The sequence below is a fragment of the Symsagittifera roscoffensis genome, chromosome 8 (genome assembly GCF_963678635.1).
Source record: "Symsagittifera roscoffensis chromosome 8, txSymRosc1.1, whole genome shotgun sequence".
In the NCBI taxonomy this organism is placed as follows: Eukaryota; Metazoa; Xenacoelomorpha; order Acoela; family Convolutidae; genus Symsagittifera; species Symsagittifera roscoffensis.
The window spans coordinates 53,097,660-53,115,546 of NC_087069.1; the positions used below are offsets into that span (position 1 = coordinate 53,097,660).

General features: G+C 34.3%; 2 protein-coding genes across 3 annotated transcripts in view; one reads left to right on the plus strand and one right to left on the minus strand.

Moving 5' to 3' along the window:
• LOC134853387 (U5 small nuclear ribonucleoprotein 40 kDa protein-like) overlaps nucleotides 1-17,887 on the minus strand; it is a 35,858-nt gene that overhangs the window by 8,654 nt on the left and 9,317 nt on the right. Inside the window, exons 4-5 of the mRNA XM_063869378.1 lie at nucleotides 3,897-4,008; nucleotides 3,062-3,234 (exon numbers count right to left, since the gene is read on the minus strand). Coding sequence (XP_063725448.1) covers nucleotides 3,062-3,234; nucleotides 3,897-4,008 — 285 coding nt within the window. The remainder of the gene's footprint in view (nucleotides 1-3,061; nucleotides 3,235-3,896; nucleotides 4,009-17,887) is intronic.
• Nucleotides 4,880-9,090, plus strand: LOC134853388 (uncharacterized). Of its 2 annotated transcripts, none has more exons than XM_063869379.1 (3): nucleotides 4,880-6,647; nucleotides 7,693-8,263; nucleotides 8,828-9,090. In XM_063869379.1, the coding sequence occupies exon 1, from the start codon at nucleotides 4,944-4,946 to the stop codon at nucleotides 5,895-5,897; it is 954 nt and encodes a 317-aa protein (XP_063725449.1). In that variant the 5' UTR covers nucleotides 4,880-4,943; the 3' UTR covers nucleotides 5,898-6,647; nucleotides 7,693-8,263; nucleotides 8,828-9,090. The 2 variants fall into 2 exon arrangements, with proteins under 2 accessions (XP_063725449.1, XP_063725450.1); XM_063869380.1 differs by having other exon boundaries at nucleotides 4,880-6,531; nucleotides 7,822-8,263.

Here is a 17,887-nt window from a genome sequence, read left to right on the forward strand (position 1 = left end):
AGTTGGCTTTCACAATTTTTAATGCGTTATTGCAATTTTATGCTTTTAATTAGCAAAACGACGTATGTTTTCAATCAATTTGTCTAATTAAAACTGTTGATTGAATATATTTAGGCCATACTCATATTTTATATCAGAAAAAAAAATCATATTTTCTCCTCTTCCCCCAAAACCGGTTTAGAAGTGGAATTTTTTACTGTTGATCCGCTATTTGTAAGGCTGCTTTCGGAAATATTTTCTGCACTAAAAACAAAATATAAGTTTGCGGAGACTAATATGCTGGTTTTTGTTCAGCAAAACTTGCCTAAAAAATCAGTTGATAAAAACATCTGCTTTCTAAATGGGCTATGTAACTGTAATTGCTTAAAATCTTCACCGGTTTTTCAGATTTAACGCAATGAGCCTTTTCGGCTATTCGAGCGGAACAAATCCCCGACTTCAACCAGGAGTTTCTGGTCTAGTTCAGCCATATGTACAAAATATACCCTCAAACGTCGAACAAAGCGCAGAAACTTTCAGAGACGAAACTTCAGAACTAGACGCGAGGATTCTGGTCAGCGATTTGAAAAGCGTATTGCAACGAAATCCTAAGTTAAGAAGTGAAGATTTGTCTTTCATTCGAGATCAATTAGAAAGTTGTTTGCTTTTGGTATCATCAACATCTCCCTACGATGAATCGATGGCACAAGCTGGAATCAGTGAGACTTCAAGCGGGATTGAAGCTAATCAACTCCAGGCAAATAAAAATCCGTATGGTGCGTCATTGAATCCCATAGAATCATTGCTCTTCGGTGAGCCGATAGATTATAAAACAATGGTCCTCAACAAGTTTTACCACCTTGATGACGAACGTTCGAACAAAAAGACAAGAAAGAGAAGAGAACAACGAAAGCGACAAAAAGAAAGAGATCTAGAAATGCATTTGAAAGAGATTGGAAAACATTAAAGAAAGGAAACAAGAAGAACTTACTATAAACTGGGTAAGAATTAAAATGATATATATGTACAACACAAAAATCTATATTTCCGAATTTTTCAAAAAATTCTCTGTTATATGGATAAATATTATATTTTCAGATGGATAAATAAGTTTCAATTCAAGCTTTACGTGTTGATAAAATTTTCAGAATTGAAACATGTTCGTAGCAAACCTATTTTAATCATTCAAAAGACAAAACAAACAAAGTCAAAAGACACCAAGTTGAAAGCAAGGAGAATACAATTGAATTCAAAAATTGTTAATGAAAGCAGGGATAATGCAATTTTTTTTTTAATTTTGAGTTAAAACGAACATATCAAGCAATTTGCGTTCGTTTCATTTAAATCGAACCTTAAAAGATCATATGAGAAAGGTGGCTTTCATAAGCTCAACAATATGTATTAATAAACTTCTGTATTTACTCGATCATTAATTTAATCAACACGAAACTTGAAGATAATTTACAAAATTATCAGGAATCAATGAGAAAACTAGATCAAAAAACGCTACAGAACAATGATACCTTGAAGCTTAAATATAATAATCTGTGTTAATATCGATATCATTGGCTGAACTTAATAGCTGGATAAATTGAATCGCAACAATATTTGCGACTTGATTGAAAAAAGGAAAGTTCATGCTATAACACAAGCTACGAAGGTGTAAAAATGAACTAAGAAACGTCACATCTCGGAAACTGAAAGCAAATGAGCAGTCGCATTTGGACGCGAGCTTTGTGACTCCTGGGAGTACCCTGACAGAGTCTCACTATAGAGATGGGAACTTCAATTTTTGTGAAACATTTTATTTCCAAGTTCTTGAAATTTCCAAAATCCTAAGAAAAACCATAACTAAAAAGATTTGAGAAGTGAGATTTTGAGGCAAGATTCGAAACCCCTGAGAGTACCCTGTCAGTACCTAACTACAGAGTTGAGATTTTCAAACTTAGAGAAATTTTTCAAAACTAAAAATCTCGAAAATTACCGTATCTCGTAAACTAAAAAGATTTAGTTATTCATATATGGAGGCCAAATCTCAACATCTGGGTAAACCCTGACAACATGCCACTATTGTGTAGCTAATTTCAAACTTGATAAAATAAATACTGAATTCAAACTGGAAAAACGAAAGAAAAATCTTCACCATTGCAATAAACGATATAGCTTAAACGCGAAAAAATTCTTTCGTTACACATGTAAAATTATTCAGCTTAAACATGGGAGATAGCTGTTCTTAGCATTTAAATAAAGTATAGATATAGATAGATAGATTGCCAATGCTAAATAGGATAGTTCTAACTAAATAGGATAGTTAGATTGACTAGGATAGTTAGAGTCCCCTGTCCTCACATCTGCCCCACATGCCCTTGCAAATTTAGTAACACTAGCCACAAATAAAGAAGCTACATATGCTAATAAATTGCCAATGTAATGCAACAAAGGTGGTGCCAAATAAAGAAAAAGAAACCTTTGCATGTAACAACTTAGAATATAACAACCTGAAGACATCCACACTAAATTTGCATGTGGTAAATTGCAGAGCAGAATGCCCGAAAACAGAATGTAAAAATTAAGCATTTCAAAAAAAAGCATTTCAAAGCGATATGTTGAGTTGGAAAATTTCTGAAATCGAGTTTTTATAATTGTACTGTTGTCTGAAACAAATAGCTTTTTTTGGCTTCATTTGATGAACTGAAAATGCATTAGCTATGTAAACTTATTATTAATCGAATGTCAAAGCACATGCTACCAAAAAGCTGTAACGGTTCCCAAAAGTGGCACCAATATTTGCGACTTAGGTTGGAAAAAAAAGAATAGTCGCACTATTACACTACGCTCACAAGTGTAATAACAACATACAAAATTGAACACAGAGGAGGAAATTCGCAAACACTAGCGAGAACGCGGCAAAAAGCAGCTCTATAAAGTGCAATAAAAAATTAAAATAAGCTTCGAATTAGCAAAAAAACTCACTGTTATTAGGTTAGAAAAAAGAAGGTTCATAAAAATACACTGCGCTCTTCGCTTATGTTGAAAACTTGGAATGATTATTCGGTTGTTGTTTAACAAATTCATGACCAACCTTAATGAGGTTCTTTTCGAAGTTGTGTTGTGCCCCCAGAAGCACTTTGACACACCTCTCAATGGGTGCAAATGGCCTCACGTCGAATATTCTGAGTGTGTTGTCCATGGAGTTAGACAGGAGATAACATCCATCTGGACTAAGAGAGAGACTGGTCACTGTGTCTGTGTGGCCTACAAGAAAAATAAAAAAAAAGTAATCAAATTTAAGAACTAAAGAGAGGATGGCCTGTTACTGTGCAAGTAGCACAGAATGTTTCAACCATTGAAAAAAAAAAATTCTAGAACTTGGGTATGTTCGACATTCTTGCTGAATTTTTGATTACCAAAATGGCGTAAAAAACTCCTAAAACTACATTTACTCGAGTGAAAATTCAGCACAAATAAGCTATTGTAAACGACTTGACTTAAGCATAAATAAGCCCGATCGCTCGCTTTATTCGCTCAAAAATCAAAATTTTCAATTGTGTTTTTCTCGAGACTGAGAAAATCAAAATCGAGCAGGTCTGATGATTATTTGTCGTATCTGATTTTGCGTAGAAAACAAGAAAAAAAAACACGAATACAAAACTCCTCCCCATCTTCCAGCAATTATCAAAAAAATAATTAAGAAAACATTTAGAATAATCTTACAGTTTAACTTCAAAATTTTATCATTAAGATGCGAGCAGATTAAATTTTGTGAAACAGTCAACACTAATGAACGTTAGCTATATGTATGGCGAAACATTCGCTTCCCATTAACCAGCTTCGAGTGTTTTTTCAGTGTTCATGTTTCAAGAATTGCGTTTAAGTACATAGGACTTTAAGCTCAAAAATGTCGCTGGTGCGCTTACCTTTGAGTGAGTTGACACACTGGTCTCTTCTGAGGTCCCACACTTTGATCTCATTCTCAATTCCACCAGAGAACACCTGGTCAACTCCTTCACTCAGACACACACTCGTGACCTGAAGAGAAAAATACAAAGATACTGAAATATTATCAAGATAGAGGTATTATAGTTGAATTAAATTTCTAGTTTTCATTCAAGCTTTAATAGTGAATTCAGGGGCGAAAACCCAACCAGGGGTAAAATACAGATATACAGATGCTATCAAGGAAAAATAATTTAGTGGGAAAAACAATTTAGTCTCTAGTTCAGTTTGTTTTTCATTGATATTTCTCATAAAAGTATTTACTGCTTCGAATTTTCAAAACGAAAACAACAAACTAAATTAAGTTCTTATTCCAACATACATTCGTATAGCAAAAGTGAAAAAAAAACAACAGTGATAAATGCGAATACAGATTTGTTGCTAATCATGTTTTATTTTAACAGTCCCCAAAAAGCAGGATATTTGAGATCATCACATCATCATTTAGAAGCATCTAGACGAGCAAGAAAAAGTGGTAAAGGGAGGGGGCGTATTAGGTGCTTATCTTCCCCAATTCTGTAAGCCAGATGTGTTCCAAAGTATTCCTAATTGTTGAGACAATCATATGTACAATGATATAGATATAGAAAGTACACTGCGTTTGATACGACCGCGCCTCCGCGTAACAACTAATACAACCAGTTTGGTACTATTTCATGGTGTCCATTTTAGCCAGTTTCAATTGACACGAAATGCACTTTAATTGGTGTCAATCGCCAGTTCGTATTTTGTGGTATGTTTCATGCCAGCGACGATATTTGGTATCAGATGTTACAATGTACACAAATTTTGAGTGTAGTTTGAAAATCAACATCCTTTTGCTTTCTTAAATTTTCGTTCAGCAATCCATATTACGGAATGATAATTCTTTAGTTTTAGCTAAAACTGAACACAGTTCTAAAAATAGAAGCTTTTCCAACGTTGGTACAAAAATTTCCAAAAACGGCTTTAAACATTTATTTTTCAACATGGATTCCGAAGAGGAGCACAGGTTCAGTATGTCGCCTCCAGAAAACAACAACGACCCTGATACGAATTATGTCGATGGGGAATCTTTGCCGTCGAGTCAAAACAGCATTGAAAGCTTAGATGATGAAAACTCTCCTGCTAATTCGACAACTTTAATGGATGATATACAACCACAAAATCATAATTCTGTGGAACTTGATCAGTTCGGCCCATTTTATCAAGCCACTCCAGATTCATTCAATGACCAACAGAACCAGGAACCATTGCGACCTAGTGCAAATTCAAATCATGAAGCAATTGAAATGGCAATCTATTATCTTAATAGAGCTATATCAGAAACAAAAGCCACACTGGCCGAAGGAGAAAAGCAAAATTACAGAAAACAAATTCTAAACTCCTTGGATTTACTTTCACAAACAATTGATACAGATGCTTCACAAACACAAACTAGTTCCAGAAGTATCCGAAATTTCGAAAACCAATCAACTACAATTCAGTTACAAAATGATATCAACCCAGAAGAACAAAATGGGGAAGGCTCAATTTTGCCGCAAGGTCAAAATCAACTGAGAGAGAATAAAAAAACGGCCCATAAGATCGTCGATATGGAAACAAATATAGACACTTTGGAAGTGATATCCAAAGACAATGAAACCTCCAGTTTCAGTTTGCGTACACATGGTGGTTATGCAAAAGTCTTGTTTTATTTCGAATTTGAAATTATACATTCGCCGACCGATTTGGAACCTGTGTGTAAATCCGTTCGAGCAAATATAGGAAAAACTGTAGCTGGTTTGGTTATACTTGTAGCTACAATTATATTTAAAGAGTGGTATGACCTAAACAAGGTGTTTACACGCCTCACCAATTTCATAATTAAAGTGCGTCGACGTTTACATTACCGGATACAACAAGTTGTCTTGAAAATCTTACCCTCATGGCAGCAAGAATGACGGCTTGGATATGTTCTCATGTCAAATTGAAAGCAAATAGAAACCGGATTGAATAACATCTAACAATTATCATCTTTATTATTCCTAATTTTTGCTAGAGCATATATGCAATTTGAATAATGAGACTTGTTATGACTTGTAATGAGAAAATGGTTTATTTAATTACTCTGACTTTGAAAATACTTTCCTTACAGAATTCTTACTCATATATTTTATCAAGAGAGCATTTAATTTAATAAACTTTCATTCATTGCCTAACCTTTATCACACTGATCTCATCAGTCAAAGTCAAAAAAATTAGTGTATAAACTTACATTTCGAAACATATGAGCTATCTAAAAAAACTTGAGCGCAGCCATCAAAAAAAGTACACGAATATGGGAATCAATTCAATTGACCAAATTTTTCAGACCACATTTAAAGAAACTTTATGACACTGGACTTGATGACGATGAAATTGAATATCACATTTTTACGTCATTTTAGCGTCATTATTCAGCAAAAATCTCATTCTTGCGGTTTCAACCTACTTCAATTACATTTTTATCTTATAAAATTTCAATTTCACATATCGCTTATATTATTTCTTTTAAATGTTGGCTTTTATCTATGTGATCAACTTGCACAGCTATCAGTGTTTAAAAACGAAATTCAATTTCGCGGGAAAATTGGAGAAGAGACCATTTCGCAGTTTCAAGTACAATAGGATATATTCTGGTCTGGTACCACATGGAAAAGACAAAATAGCTGGTTTCTTTGAATTCAATTTTTCAAACCACATGAATTTTCAAAAAAACCTGTGTGCATTAGTTATTCAAAATGTGCATTAACTAAAACACGAAAAAAAATTTTCTAAGGGATCTTTTGTGCTAGTTAATGCGCATTTTGGGTAATGCGCAAATTTTTGCCTGTTGGTTTTGAAATTTTTTCTTTGAGATATTTTAAGTTTGAGTTCATGAAATTAATATCCTTCAGATTCTTTAAAAATACAACCTTTTTTGTAGACAGCGTTTGAACAGCAAAAATCAACGGGCGAAAGTTTTGATAAGCACTACAAAAAAACTCGTTTTTCTTCGTTGAAGCTTTGAATTACTTGATAAAAACATGCTTTCAAAAAACCTAAATAACTCAACATTATTTCGGTCAAAATTAAATTAGTTCACTTAAATTAAGGCAACATCCCTTCAATTTGCAATTTTGGATTTTTTTACTCGGATTTAACTTTCAGACTAGCATAAACATGTATCAATTTCATTTTACTAAACAATTTAAGACTAGCTCTGTCCTTTTCACACTAGTTAACTTGCTTTATGGCGACATTCCTTGCATTAACATTTTTATCACGTGCTTTATTTAGTTAGTTTCGGATTTATAAACATCAAAAAGAGTCAATGAACGCAAGAAAACAGAAAAAAAACGGACTCGTTTTTCGAAACGCTCAACTTTCGATTTTAAAATAAAAAAGGCCCTAAAGCCCTTCAAATTTCAAGCACACTTTATGAGTGACCTTTTTTTGGTAAATTTAGCTGAATTTATAAAAAACTGGATTGATAGATGAATTTTTTAGTTCGCTGGGAAATGTGAAAATTAAACCCGACTTACGAAACTAGAAATTGATCACGTTTTTCGCGACCGTTTTCTATTTTGCTGCTCGACAGAGGAAATGTACTGAACTTTAAAAATTTTAAACTGAGCCTGCATCAACTTAAAGAAAACGAAAAAATCATCGGGACCTATAAAACAGTCTGAACTATGTTCATCGACTCTAAATAACTTCTGTTTCCACGCGTAAAAGCTGCAAAAAGTACAAACAAATTCAAGCGCAATGAATTTGTCTGGCCAATCGAGGGGCCGTGTTTCAAGACATTCTACAGCTAGTAACCAAATTGATCACCACTTATTCTCTCCAACTTTCTTGCACGAGACTGAGATTAATTCCAATGAACATCTGTTATCTTTTCCTCAGAGCTGGCTATTTCCCGCAATTATAGAATCAGATTTACAACATATGCTTGTAAATGAACCTGTCACTGGCGGATTAAATGCATTAAATAACCCGCAAGCTTACAAAAATCTAAATCGAAAGCAAGGATGTTTACATCTCGAATAGCATTTGATCTTGTGTTTGCAATGGTTACATGCTCGCAATAATAAACCTTTCTCGTCTTATTTGCGTTATTTCCTGGAAAACTTGAATATCAAAAATTGACTTGATCATCCAAAATTTTTCAATTTGTACTCGAAATGCGCTATTGTTACTAATGTTGAAACGGGTTACTTCAAACGAAAATAGAAGAAAAACTTGCTGCGAAAACCAACTTGCAGTGTAGTTCACGTCATTTGCTGCGAAAACCAATAAAACTGAGGTACAATCAAATATAGCCAACAGACAGTTGAAAAAGTCAATGAACGCAAAGAAACAGGAAAAAAAACTATGAGGTATTTTCTATATATATGAGGTATTTTCGGCTTTGTAGCTTGCGAACAGCAAGAAACTTTTAGGTAGGATTTGGCGACTAAGCCGACAAAACAAAGGCAGACAAAGAAACAGCCGGCAATTTTTTCTGAAACGGAATATTTCCTGCTTAAAAAAAACAGGTTCCCTCAGGTTCGAATTCAACACTTTTGCCGTCCCAGGCGTATTCTTTACCTGCAGGTTAACTGTGCCGGGAACGCTAACAAACTTCATGAAAAAAGCTGAAACTTACCAATTCTAATTTTGTCCATTCTGTGAGCAGTAAATTCCGGGGAAATTGTCTAGAAAGCGACAGCATTATCCTTGCTCATCGCCATGGTAAAGACAACAAAAGTCAAACTGCGACAAATGAAATAATTTGAGCGAGAATAAATTTTAAGTCTTTTTCCTAAAAAAAAAAACATCACGATCTATATTAGTGTATTCACTACGTTCATTGACTCTTGAAAACGAGCAAACCCAATTCCCCAGGGGAATCAAATCAACACAGCAGATGAAAAAATACATGGATACACAACACATGAAACTTTGATGATGTTAATCATACTCTTTTTCGTGTTATATGTCAACATAGTTCAGACGCCAAAACTACATTTACATCAACCCTTTTTAATATCTGGCGGTGCTAATGACATCAAAAAATACACACAAGTTCTCCCTAAATATTTAATAGTTTGGTAAAAGAGTTAAGTTCATTTTGCGGTCAGATATTGCTGTTGGTAGGTCGCTGTTTCTTTTCGAGTCTGTGCAAATACAGGTCAAATTTCTTGAAAAACATTTCTTGAAAAAACATGTCTTCACACAATAACTTGAAAAACATTTTAGCTAACGATGGCCAAATAGCAATTATCAAGCACTGAGTCTGACTATACTACTAAGTCTCGATTTACGAAGTGGAAATATGGTTAACTATTTGGATGGCAACTTGGTACCAAAGGAGGGATAGTAAAAGAGATCCCAATTTAATTGTAACGTAAATGGGTCTTAAATACTTGAATGGTGATGACAGACTGTTGTTTATTCGGATGCTGCTTCTTTAGTAATTTATTCAAAATACATATCAGTTTTTCAGCAGTGAAGTTCACAATTATGTTCGTTAGAGAAAGTTGGAAAATTTCAGTTAAGGCAGTGTTTTTCAACAATAGCACTTAGTTCTCATAAGTGAGATTGATTATGAATTGTTTTAAAACTTCAGAGCGTTGCTCATCATTACGGCATTCGTTATATAAATAAAAATGACACTGGCAGAAAAATTATCTACATATACGCCATAAAAATATTTACATATCTACAAAAAAAATAAAACAAACTCATTTTGCTTGGTTAGAAAACATTTGAAGAAACTATATACTTGAAAAACATCGTTTTCACTTCAACTGAATAATTGAACATTAGCTCTGTCGACATACTGAGATCTAAATGTTAGTGTATTTGTCCGTACTATTTTAGCAACAGATTCTCAAATCCAATTATTTATTATTTGAACTACGGCGACACGAATATAAATGTGTTTAAAAATGGGAATATAAACTATTTCGCTATTGTCACTTCTAAATGAGTTTTGAAGCGTTTCATAACTGCATATACATGCTCATAGATGCCTAAAAATTAATTTGATGGCATCAAAAAATTACTCCAAGGCATTGCATGAGAAATTTATTAGCCTAAATCTTCATAATCACACGTGCGACACAGCATAGCATAGCAAACCAGCCGACAGAAAATGAGACAACTTTCACATGTTTGTCTCGACTTGCCTTGAACATATTTTCTATTTAGCGAAAAAGACAGGTCAGTTAGCAAAACTTAATGTTTAATTAGCATCGGAATAAATTTACGAAGCTGTAAAAACGGAACAATAATTGAAAACTTACAGAGTGAATGACAAAACGAATGATAATACTACTTTTTGATATTTTAAGAACTATCGAAAAAAAGCCGATCAATTTCTAGAAATTTACAAACATGCTAGCACGTATCCCATTAGCATTAGTTATAGCTTTCCTTTTTGGTAATTTTTTAAAATGTCCATTTTTGGCTGACCGACCGTAAAGTTGTTCTAAAGGCGCCTTCGCCAATATAACCTAATTTTGATTCATAGTTTAGTTCAAATGGGTCATTACATAGATTTGGGAGAGCTCGGACAATTTAATAAGGGGAAACTGTAGAATAAGCAGACGCCCCACCCAGCCGAACTGTGTTCTCAACCCTACCACCTGATCACAAGCCATGCTTTGTCCAATTCTTCCTTTTTTTAATGAGATTCATCCCGTAGCTGGAATCGAGTTATGATGTGTCCCAAAACATGAAGTAAAAACTTTTGTCTGACTAATTGATAGAGCATTTTTCCAGTTAGTTTTTTCTAATCAATTTGCACAAACGTTTGCTGGAAATCATGATCTACTTTCATCAAAAACACCATCAACGCAAAACTTTCATATCATCTTGTATTGATAATTGAGCATACCATTTTTCGGATTTTTTCTGTCCCTAAAGTGAGTGAACTTAGTTTCTTCCGGCGAAAGCTACTGTTTTGAGGTGCGTCATCAGTCAAAAATAATGTCAACAGAAAAACGCAATTAAAAATGAATGTACTTTTCTCCCGGCTGTTAGAGGTTACGAATGCTACCTACATGGGACCACAAGAGACCCAAGGAGCATCCTAAAATGTATGTAATGGTCGGCTAAATTTTCGACAATTTTAAACGCTCTCCTTCTCCCCCTCCCTCCCTCCCCCGATAAAATCCTAGACTTACTCCTGAACATAACTCAGTTTGAAAAACCGTAACCAATAACGATTATCAATTGTGAAATCTTTTGAGAAAAACTGGCACCCATTTTCCTGCGATTTGTCAAAAGATTTCCTGAAAAAAAACATGATGTAGCTTATTGTACCATTGCAATTATTTTACTACTATGTCGCAACCGCGCTTCGCAGATGCATTTTTCGCATAATGTCGTGGCACTCAATTCTTGACAATGATATACAGTTTGTCTTTTGTTCAAAATTATCTGGCGAACAACTCACATTTCCCGCGTTCATCAGAGCATCATATCTTTTAGTGCTTTCCATTATATCATTTTAATCAAATTTTTTAAGCTATTTTTCAAAAGAAGTATAATTTTGATAAAGAAAAACTTATTTTTTATTTAAATTTTTTAATCAACATTATTTCATTGAAACATAAAATTTGCCAGCCCTGTATTCTTCAAACTAATTGTTACAAAAACTAAAGGCAATGAATTCTTCTGCTGATACAAATGGCTGCGGTTCTAGTAACTCATCCTCCAGTAATGACGAGGAACGCGATTTAGTCAGTCCAGAATCATTACACCTCAGTTCCGGTGAGATAGGTCCTGATGATGCACTCGAATCATATTCGCCGAGAGAACCAAATACCCAAATTATATTACAACTTGGACAACATATCAATAGCGAATATCACACGGAAACATTTGATTTGTTCCCCCAGGAAGTTCTGAATATACCCTCAGTTACTCGACAAGATGAAGAACCGTTGAGGAGAACTCAGCAGCAATATGCGAGGATTCTAGTCGGGAATCTAAGGAGTGTACTGCAGCGAAATCGCAACTTGGGAATCAGTGATTGGTCTTTTCTCCAGGAAGAATTGCAGAACTGTTTGCACTTGGTCACCGGTCCTGGTGACGAGTCAATATTTCAACAAACTAGTAGCGATTCGGCTACAGTTTTACCAAATCAGGACGAAAACTATCAACTTGGTGAACGACAGGTGAACCAAGAAATAATGCAGGAAGACATGGAGTATGGGAACGCGCAGGAAGAGAAATTCGAGGAAGCAAATTCGAAGGAAAAAGAAATTGGAGATGAAGAATACATTATCGCAGCCATCATGAGAGTGGCCACAATTTCAGCCAAACTAGTTTTGAAAACTAGAAATATATTTCTGAACCTGGCAAAATGCTAAAACGAAAAGAATTGGCAAAATAAACCAAATAGACTTATAACTTGAGTTTTTTAAGTTATACAGTGAATTTTTTTGGACAACTGGTTAACAGCACTCAAAACTGAGTGGTTGAAATTAATCCGGATAAAAAAAGTCCCAGGAAAATGTTTTGTTTCAAATCATGCAGTCGCTCATTTTAGTTTTGTACTAGGACAAACTCGGATGATTTCCACTGATTGACCTAGACATATCTAAATAAATAATCTCAAAATCATCTGACAATCGTTTTCAAAAATTATTCTGTTAAATCAAATAATCTTTCCATTCTTTTTGAAGTAGAACGCAAGTCAAGAAGGCAACCTCGGCAGTTGAAGCCAGAACAACAACTGAGTTCGAGGCTAGATTTGAAGCCAGAAAAAGTTTGAATTGGAGGCTGGAGTTCAAGGTTAATTACTCATAATAATAGTTAAAGTGGTTTCTACGATTCGCACATGATCTTTGAATAGCTATCAAGCATGTCTAAGCGTATTCAGTTTCTAATCTTTCCCCATTGACAGCCTGAGTATTTTAAAGCGCGAAGCTCTTTTGCCTTTCAAGACTGCTGTTTTTGCGACCAGAACCTCTCACGTGGCACCATTTTTGGGGCCAAAATCGGTCAAGTTGGAAAGACCTGAACCCGATCCGACGATCCCAAAGTGAACGTGTTGCCATAATTCTAAGAGACATTAAACAAAACTAGTGAGTATTTGCACCTCCGGTGCTTTAAATTTGTAAACTATGCGAAGAAGCAACGAAAGTTGTGCAACCGCATGGAAAAACTTGCGCATCCAATAACGCTTTCTTTTTCCTCAATTGAACTAGTAAAAAAATCTTAATTTAGGGTTATTTAACTAAAATAGTTTCATCTGTATAGTATCAGAACTGGGAAAGAAGACCCTAAAATAGCCTAGCAAGCGAATTATGTCAGCAAATTCTTAACTAGTCGCTTAACTTGGTAATTTATTTTCCTTTGCCCTTACGTAAATTAATTGCTATCATCAATCGTTTACTCCAATGTAACAAACAGTCTGGAAAAACATCAGATTTTTTACTTCATTGAAAAGGTTTGTGAAAATATTTATATCTAGGAAATTAAAACTTTTGAGGAATCGTAATTATAGGCCAGATGAGCATCGCTTGGGAGTTCCATCACAGCTCCATACCATAGGGTTGAATTTTCAAACTTCACAAATCATTTGAAACGAAAAATTTCCAAGAGTGACAATATTTGAGCAGTCAAATATTCTGGATGCCACATGTGCGATCCTTAAGAATACTTTGAAATCACTCTCACCATAGGTTCGAGGACACAGGCGGACCTGTAATTTTCTCATGAAGGGCGAAATTCAAAAATTTTGTCGATCTTTTTCTAGGTTGATCAAATTGTTTCCGAGCGCTCCTGAAATACTATACACACCCTCTTTTAGGAAAATTTTCTGCTCCAAAAGCAATTTTTTTGAAAACAAAAGTCTAAATAGCCAGAAAATGCCAAATATTTACATACTTGAGTCACAGTTTAGAGCGCCTTTGTTTATTTTTATTGGAACCTTTTATCCTGACAGAAGATTCATTTATTCGAAATTCCCATCCGATCAAAATCTGTAGATTGTTCGAAACTCTGATTAACTTCACAATTTTGTGTTATTAGGTCATTCTGCCATGAAGTATTCCCTACTTTTTAAAGGATGGACGGCTTAAAACAATGTGCCGATAAAACGATGATAAAAACATTCCATTTTTAGTAGAAATTCATTTAACATGTGGTTGATCTAAATACTGTCGACAATTCTTCTGTCTACATTTCTATGGACATACCAATATGTTACAGTAGCAACAAGATGTTACGTCTTAAAGTGGCGTTTGCATATTTATTTTAAAAATAAGTTCCCGATTACACAAACGTTCGTAAGTAAGCAAAAAAATTTCTTGCTCTTTATTACTGATTTTTTTTTCAGTTTCATTTTTCAAATAAAAAAAAAACAAAAAAAGAGTGAATGAACGCAAGGAAACAGAAAAAGCTCTTGTTTTTTTTCGAATTTGATGGAAAAAGACTCCACCTTAAAGCTCTTCAAACTTCTAAAAAAAAACAAGATTTGAGACGCCTGGGTGTTCGCTGACAAAAATCTTCATCAAGTTAGTAGTTTCAAATTTTCTGAATTTCTTTGTAGATAAGTTCTTTGAGAAGGTTTGAAAAAATTAAAAAACGTCACATCTCGGAAACTAAAAGCATTTGAGCAGTCGCGTTTAGCATTCACATGTGGCAAGATTTGCAACTCTTTAGAGAACCCTGACAAGACCGAACTATAGCGTTGGGAATTTCAAATTTTGAAAAATAATTAATTGAAAATTTTGAAAAAATCACAAAAAACGTCATATCTTGAAAACTACAAGGATTTGAAGTCATATTTGGAGGCAAGATTTGTAAGTATTTTGACAGCACCCAACCACAGGGTTGGGAACTTCAAGTTTTGTAAATTATTTTATTTCAAATTTCTAAAATTTTTGAAAAAATCTCAAAAATCGTCTTATCTCGTTAACTAAAATGATTCGGGCATTCAAAATTGGAGGCCAAATTCGCAACCCCTAATTCGATATTGGGCTGCTGAATTTAAACTCGGTAAAATACCCACTAAAATCAAATTGGAAAAAGAATTCTTAACCATTGCAATATACGATTTAGCTTAAACATGCAAAAATAATACGTCGAAAAAGCTTAAACAATGCGAGATAGTGAATCCCGCATTTAAATATCTAATATTTTGTGATTGATAATGTGTTGATAAAATTGACCTAATTTCAGATCAAAAGACATTTTTTTTTGGAAATTTGGAACAAAATTCACTTTCGAAACTAGAAGTCGATTACGTTTTCTGAGACTTTTACACATTCGCTGTTTGATAGCGGATTTGGCTTCGTTTTAACAAAAAAATGAACTGAATTTAAAAAGAAATCAGATGTAAGATCAAAAGAACCAACTTTTCCTAGAAATAAAATTTAAAAATTCATCAAAATCTATAAATAAGTCTTCAGGGCGTTCTTGGCTCTTAACAAGAGGCAACATCCTTTACCTTTCTGGATTATAAAATTTCACTATATCTTGAATCATTTAGATAATATTTCAGAAGATGAGCGTCTCTGACAATTCGAGTGGCTGTGGATCAATTGTGGGTTCACTGGCACTTGGCACCGACAACGAAAGTATTCCAGGAAGCGGAGAGTCTGCATGAAAGTGAATTAAGCTTGAACGGCTCGCCGACCAATTCAGTGTCAGAACCCGTGAATCCTCTCGAAACTGAATTACAGCTACAAGATCTCCCAGTCCTAATGACCACTGAAACTTTGAACCAACTTCCAGGGCCAACTCTGAACTTCCCATCAAATTATCTCGAACATTCTGAAGCCATCGGACATCCAATTTCAGAATCAAATGAAAGTATAAGGAGTATGGTCAGCAATCTGAGAAGTTTTCTGCAGAGAAATTCCAACTTAGGAAGTAGTGATTCGACATTTTGTCGCAGAGAATTAACCCATTGTTTGAGACTGGTATCAACCCCAAATGATCCATCACCGCCTCTAGCTCGTCCGACAACTTCAATAAGTACTCGATATGCTTCGCCTTTAGCATATCAAAAGATTCCGGATGTTTGCGAGATCGATGACGATGTATTCAAAACAGATAATAGTATCGCGTTCAGAACACTACAAGACCCATTGCGGACAATAATTCATAATGAGGTAAAAATTGAAGCGTTAAAAGCACGACAAGATCGACTGTCAAGGATTCGACACAGAAGCAATTAGCGCTGCAGAAGAATTGAATCGTTAAGAGCATAGCAATAAATCGGCTCGCAAAAAACTACTCGTTCTGAGAAAGCCTTTGAAGCAGAGAAACTTTGAAATCGTTTCGCAAAAATGTAGTTATTTCGAGGGCAAGCTATTCATTCGTGCAAAAAACCTTTGAAATATTTCAAACAAACTTCAGCTTCAAACCAGTCGGAAAAATTTTCCAGGCAAGCCATTCAAGTGATAAAAATATGAAAATTTTTGAAGTTATTTCATACAGTGAATCAATTGAAACAAGTCAAAAATATTTTCTTAGCAAATTATTTAAACACCTGAAAATTTTGAAATTTTCGTGTTATTTGATACCTAAAATCGATTCGCAGAAATCTTTTTCTGAGCAAACTATTCAAGCAATGAAACTTGTAATATGTTACTTTTGAAGTAATTTTTGAAGTTATTTCATACTGTGAATTGATTCGCAAAATCTCAATTATTTCTAAGCAGGCAAATAAACTTGGAAAAATTTGAGATAATTCAAGTTATTTCAGTGAATCGATTCATATAAAACTAAAGTTTTTCTCAAGCAACGAAACTTTGAAGTTTTGATAATATGCCATGCCAGGGTCCATTGGCAAAGTTGAAGTTTTTCTAAAGAAGCCATTCAAGCATTCTAATTCTGAAGAATTTGAAGTTATATTATAGCGAGAAAAGAGTCGCGAAAATTGATGACATTCTATACAAGCTCTTCAAGTGAGGATCTTCAAAAATCATGAAGTAATTTCTAGCATGAATCGGAAAGCTAAAAAGTCAAAGTTTTTCTATGCAAGCCAATCCAGTATTGAACAGTTCGCAAAAACTGACAATTAATCGAAGTATACAAAAAAAGATCTTGAAATTTTTGAGGCTGCTTTCACTATCTCTAAATTCTGGTCACTAAATGTTTAAGTTTTGGTTAGCAAGATACTTATAAATTTTTGCTCAATTCTTGACTCGTTCGCAAAAAAAAATCAAAGCAAGCTACTCAAGAGCTGAAACTTTCCATGGAACAAACCTGTTCGCTAGTTTTATATTTTTCCAAGTGAGCTATTCCAGCGATAGCACGGAAAAATCAGAGAAAGATCGTAAGGTGAAACCCTTTCTCTTCTCAGCAAGCAACAAATTTTTCTTCACAGCAAGCAACAAAACTTTTAATTTATGACAATAATTTTACCGTTAACCGATGAGCAACACTACATGTTTTTATAAACCAGCCGTTCAAGCAAAGAAACTTGTGATTTTTTTTTTAAAAATGGAATGTGAGCTGCACTGCAAAAATTGATAACTTTCAAAGTAAGCTATGTGAGCGATCATCTTCAAAGTTATAGTGAATTGGTTAAAAAAAAACTAAGTTTTTCTTAGCAAGCTACGCAAGCAAAAAAATTTGGAAATTTTTCAGTCATTTCATTGCTAGAATAGGTTCGCAGAAACTTTTAAAAATCTCTTAGCAAGCTAGCCAAGCCCTGAACCTCTTGAAATATTCCAAGTTATTTCATGGTGACCGGATTCTCATCAAGCTAAAGCTTTTCTCAGCAAGCGATAAAAATCTGAAAATTTTGAAGTTAATCCATACCGTGGATCGATTTGCATAAATGTTAATATTTACCCAGCAGCCGATGAAAATTTACATAGCAAGAGTCGATTGGCAAAAACAAGCCAATCAAGCATTGGAATTTTTTGAAATTATTGAAGTTCTAGCTTGAATCAATTAGCGAGAAAAAGAGCCACGC

Coding starts and splice junctions, on each gene's coding strand:
- LOC134853388 (XM_063869379.1), top strand. CDS start 4,944: ATGGATTCCGAAGAGGAGCACAGGTTCAGTATGTCGCCTCCAGAAAAC.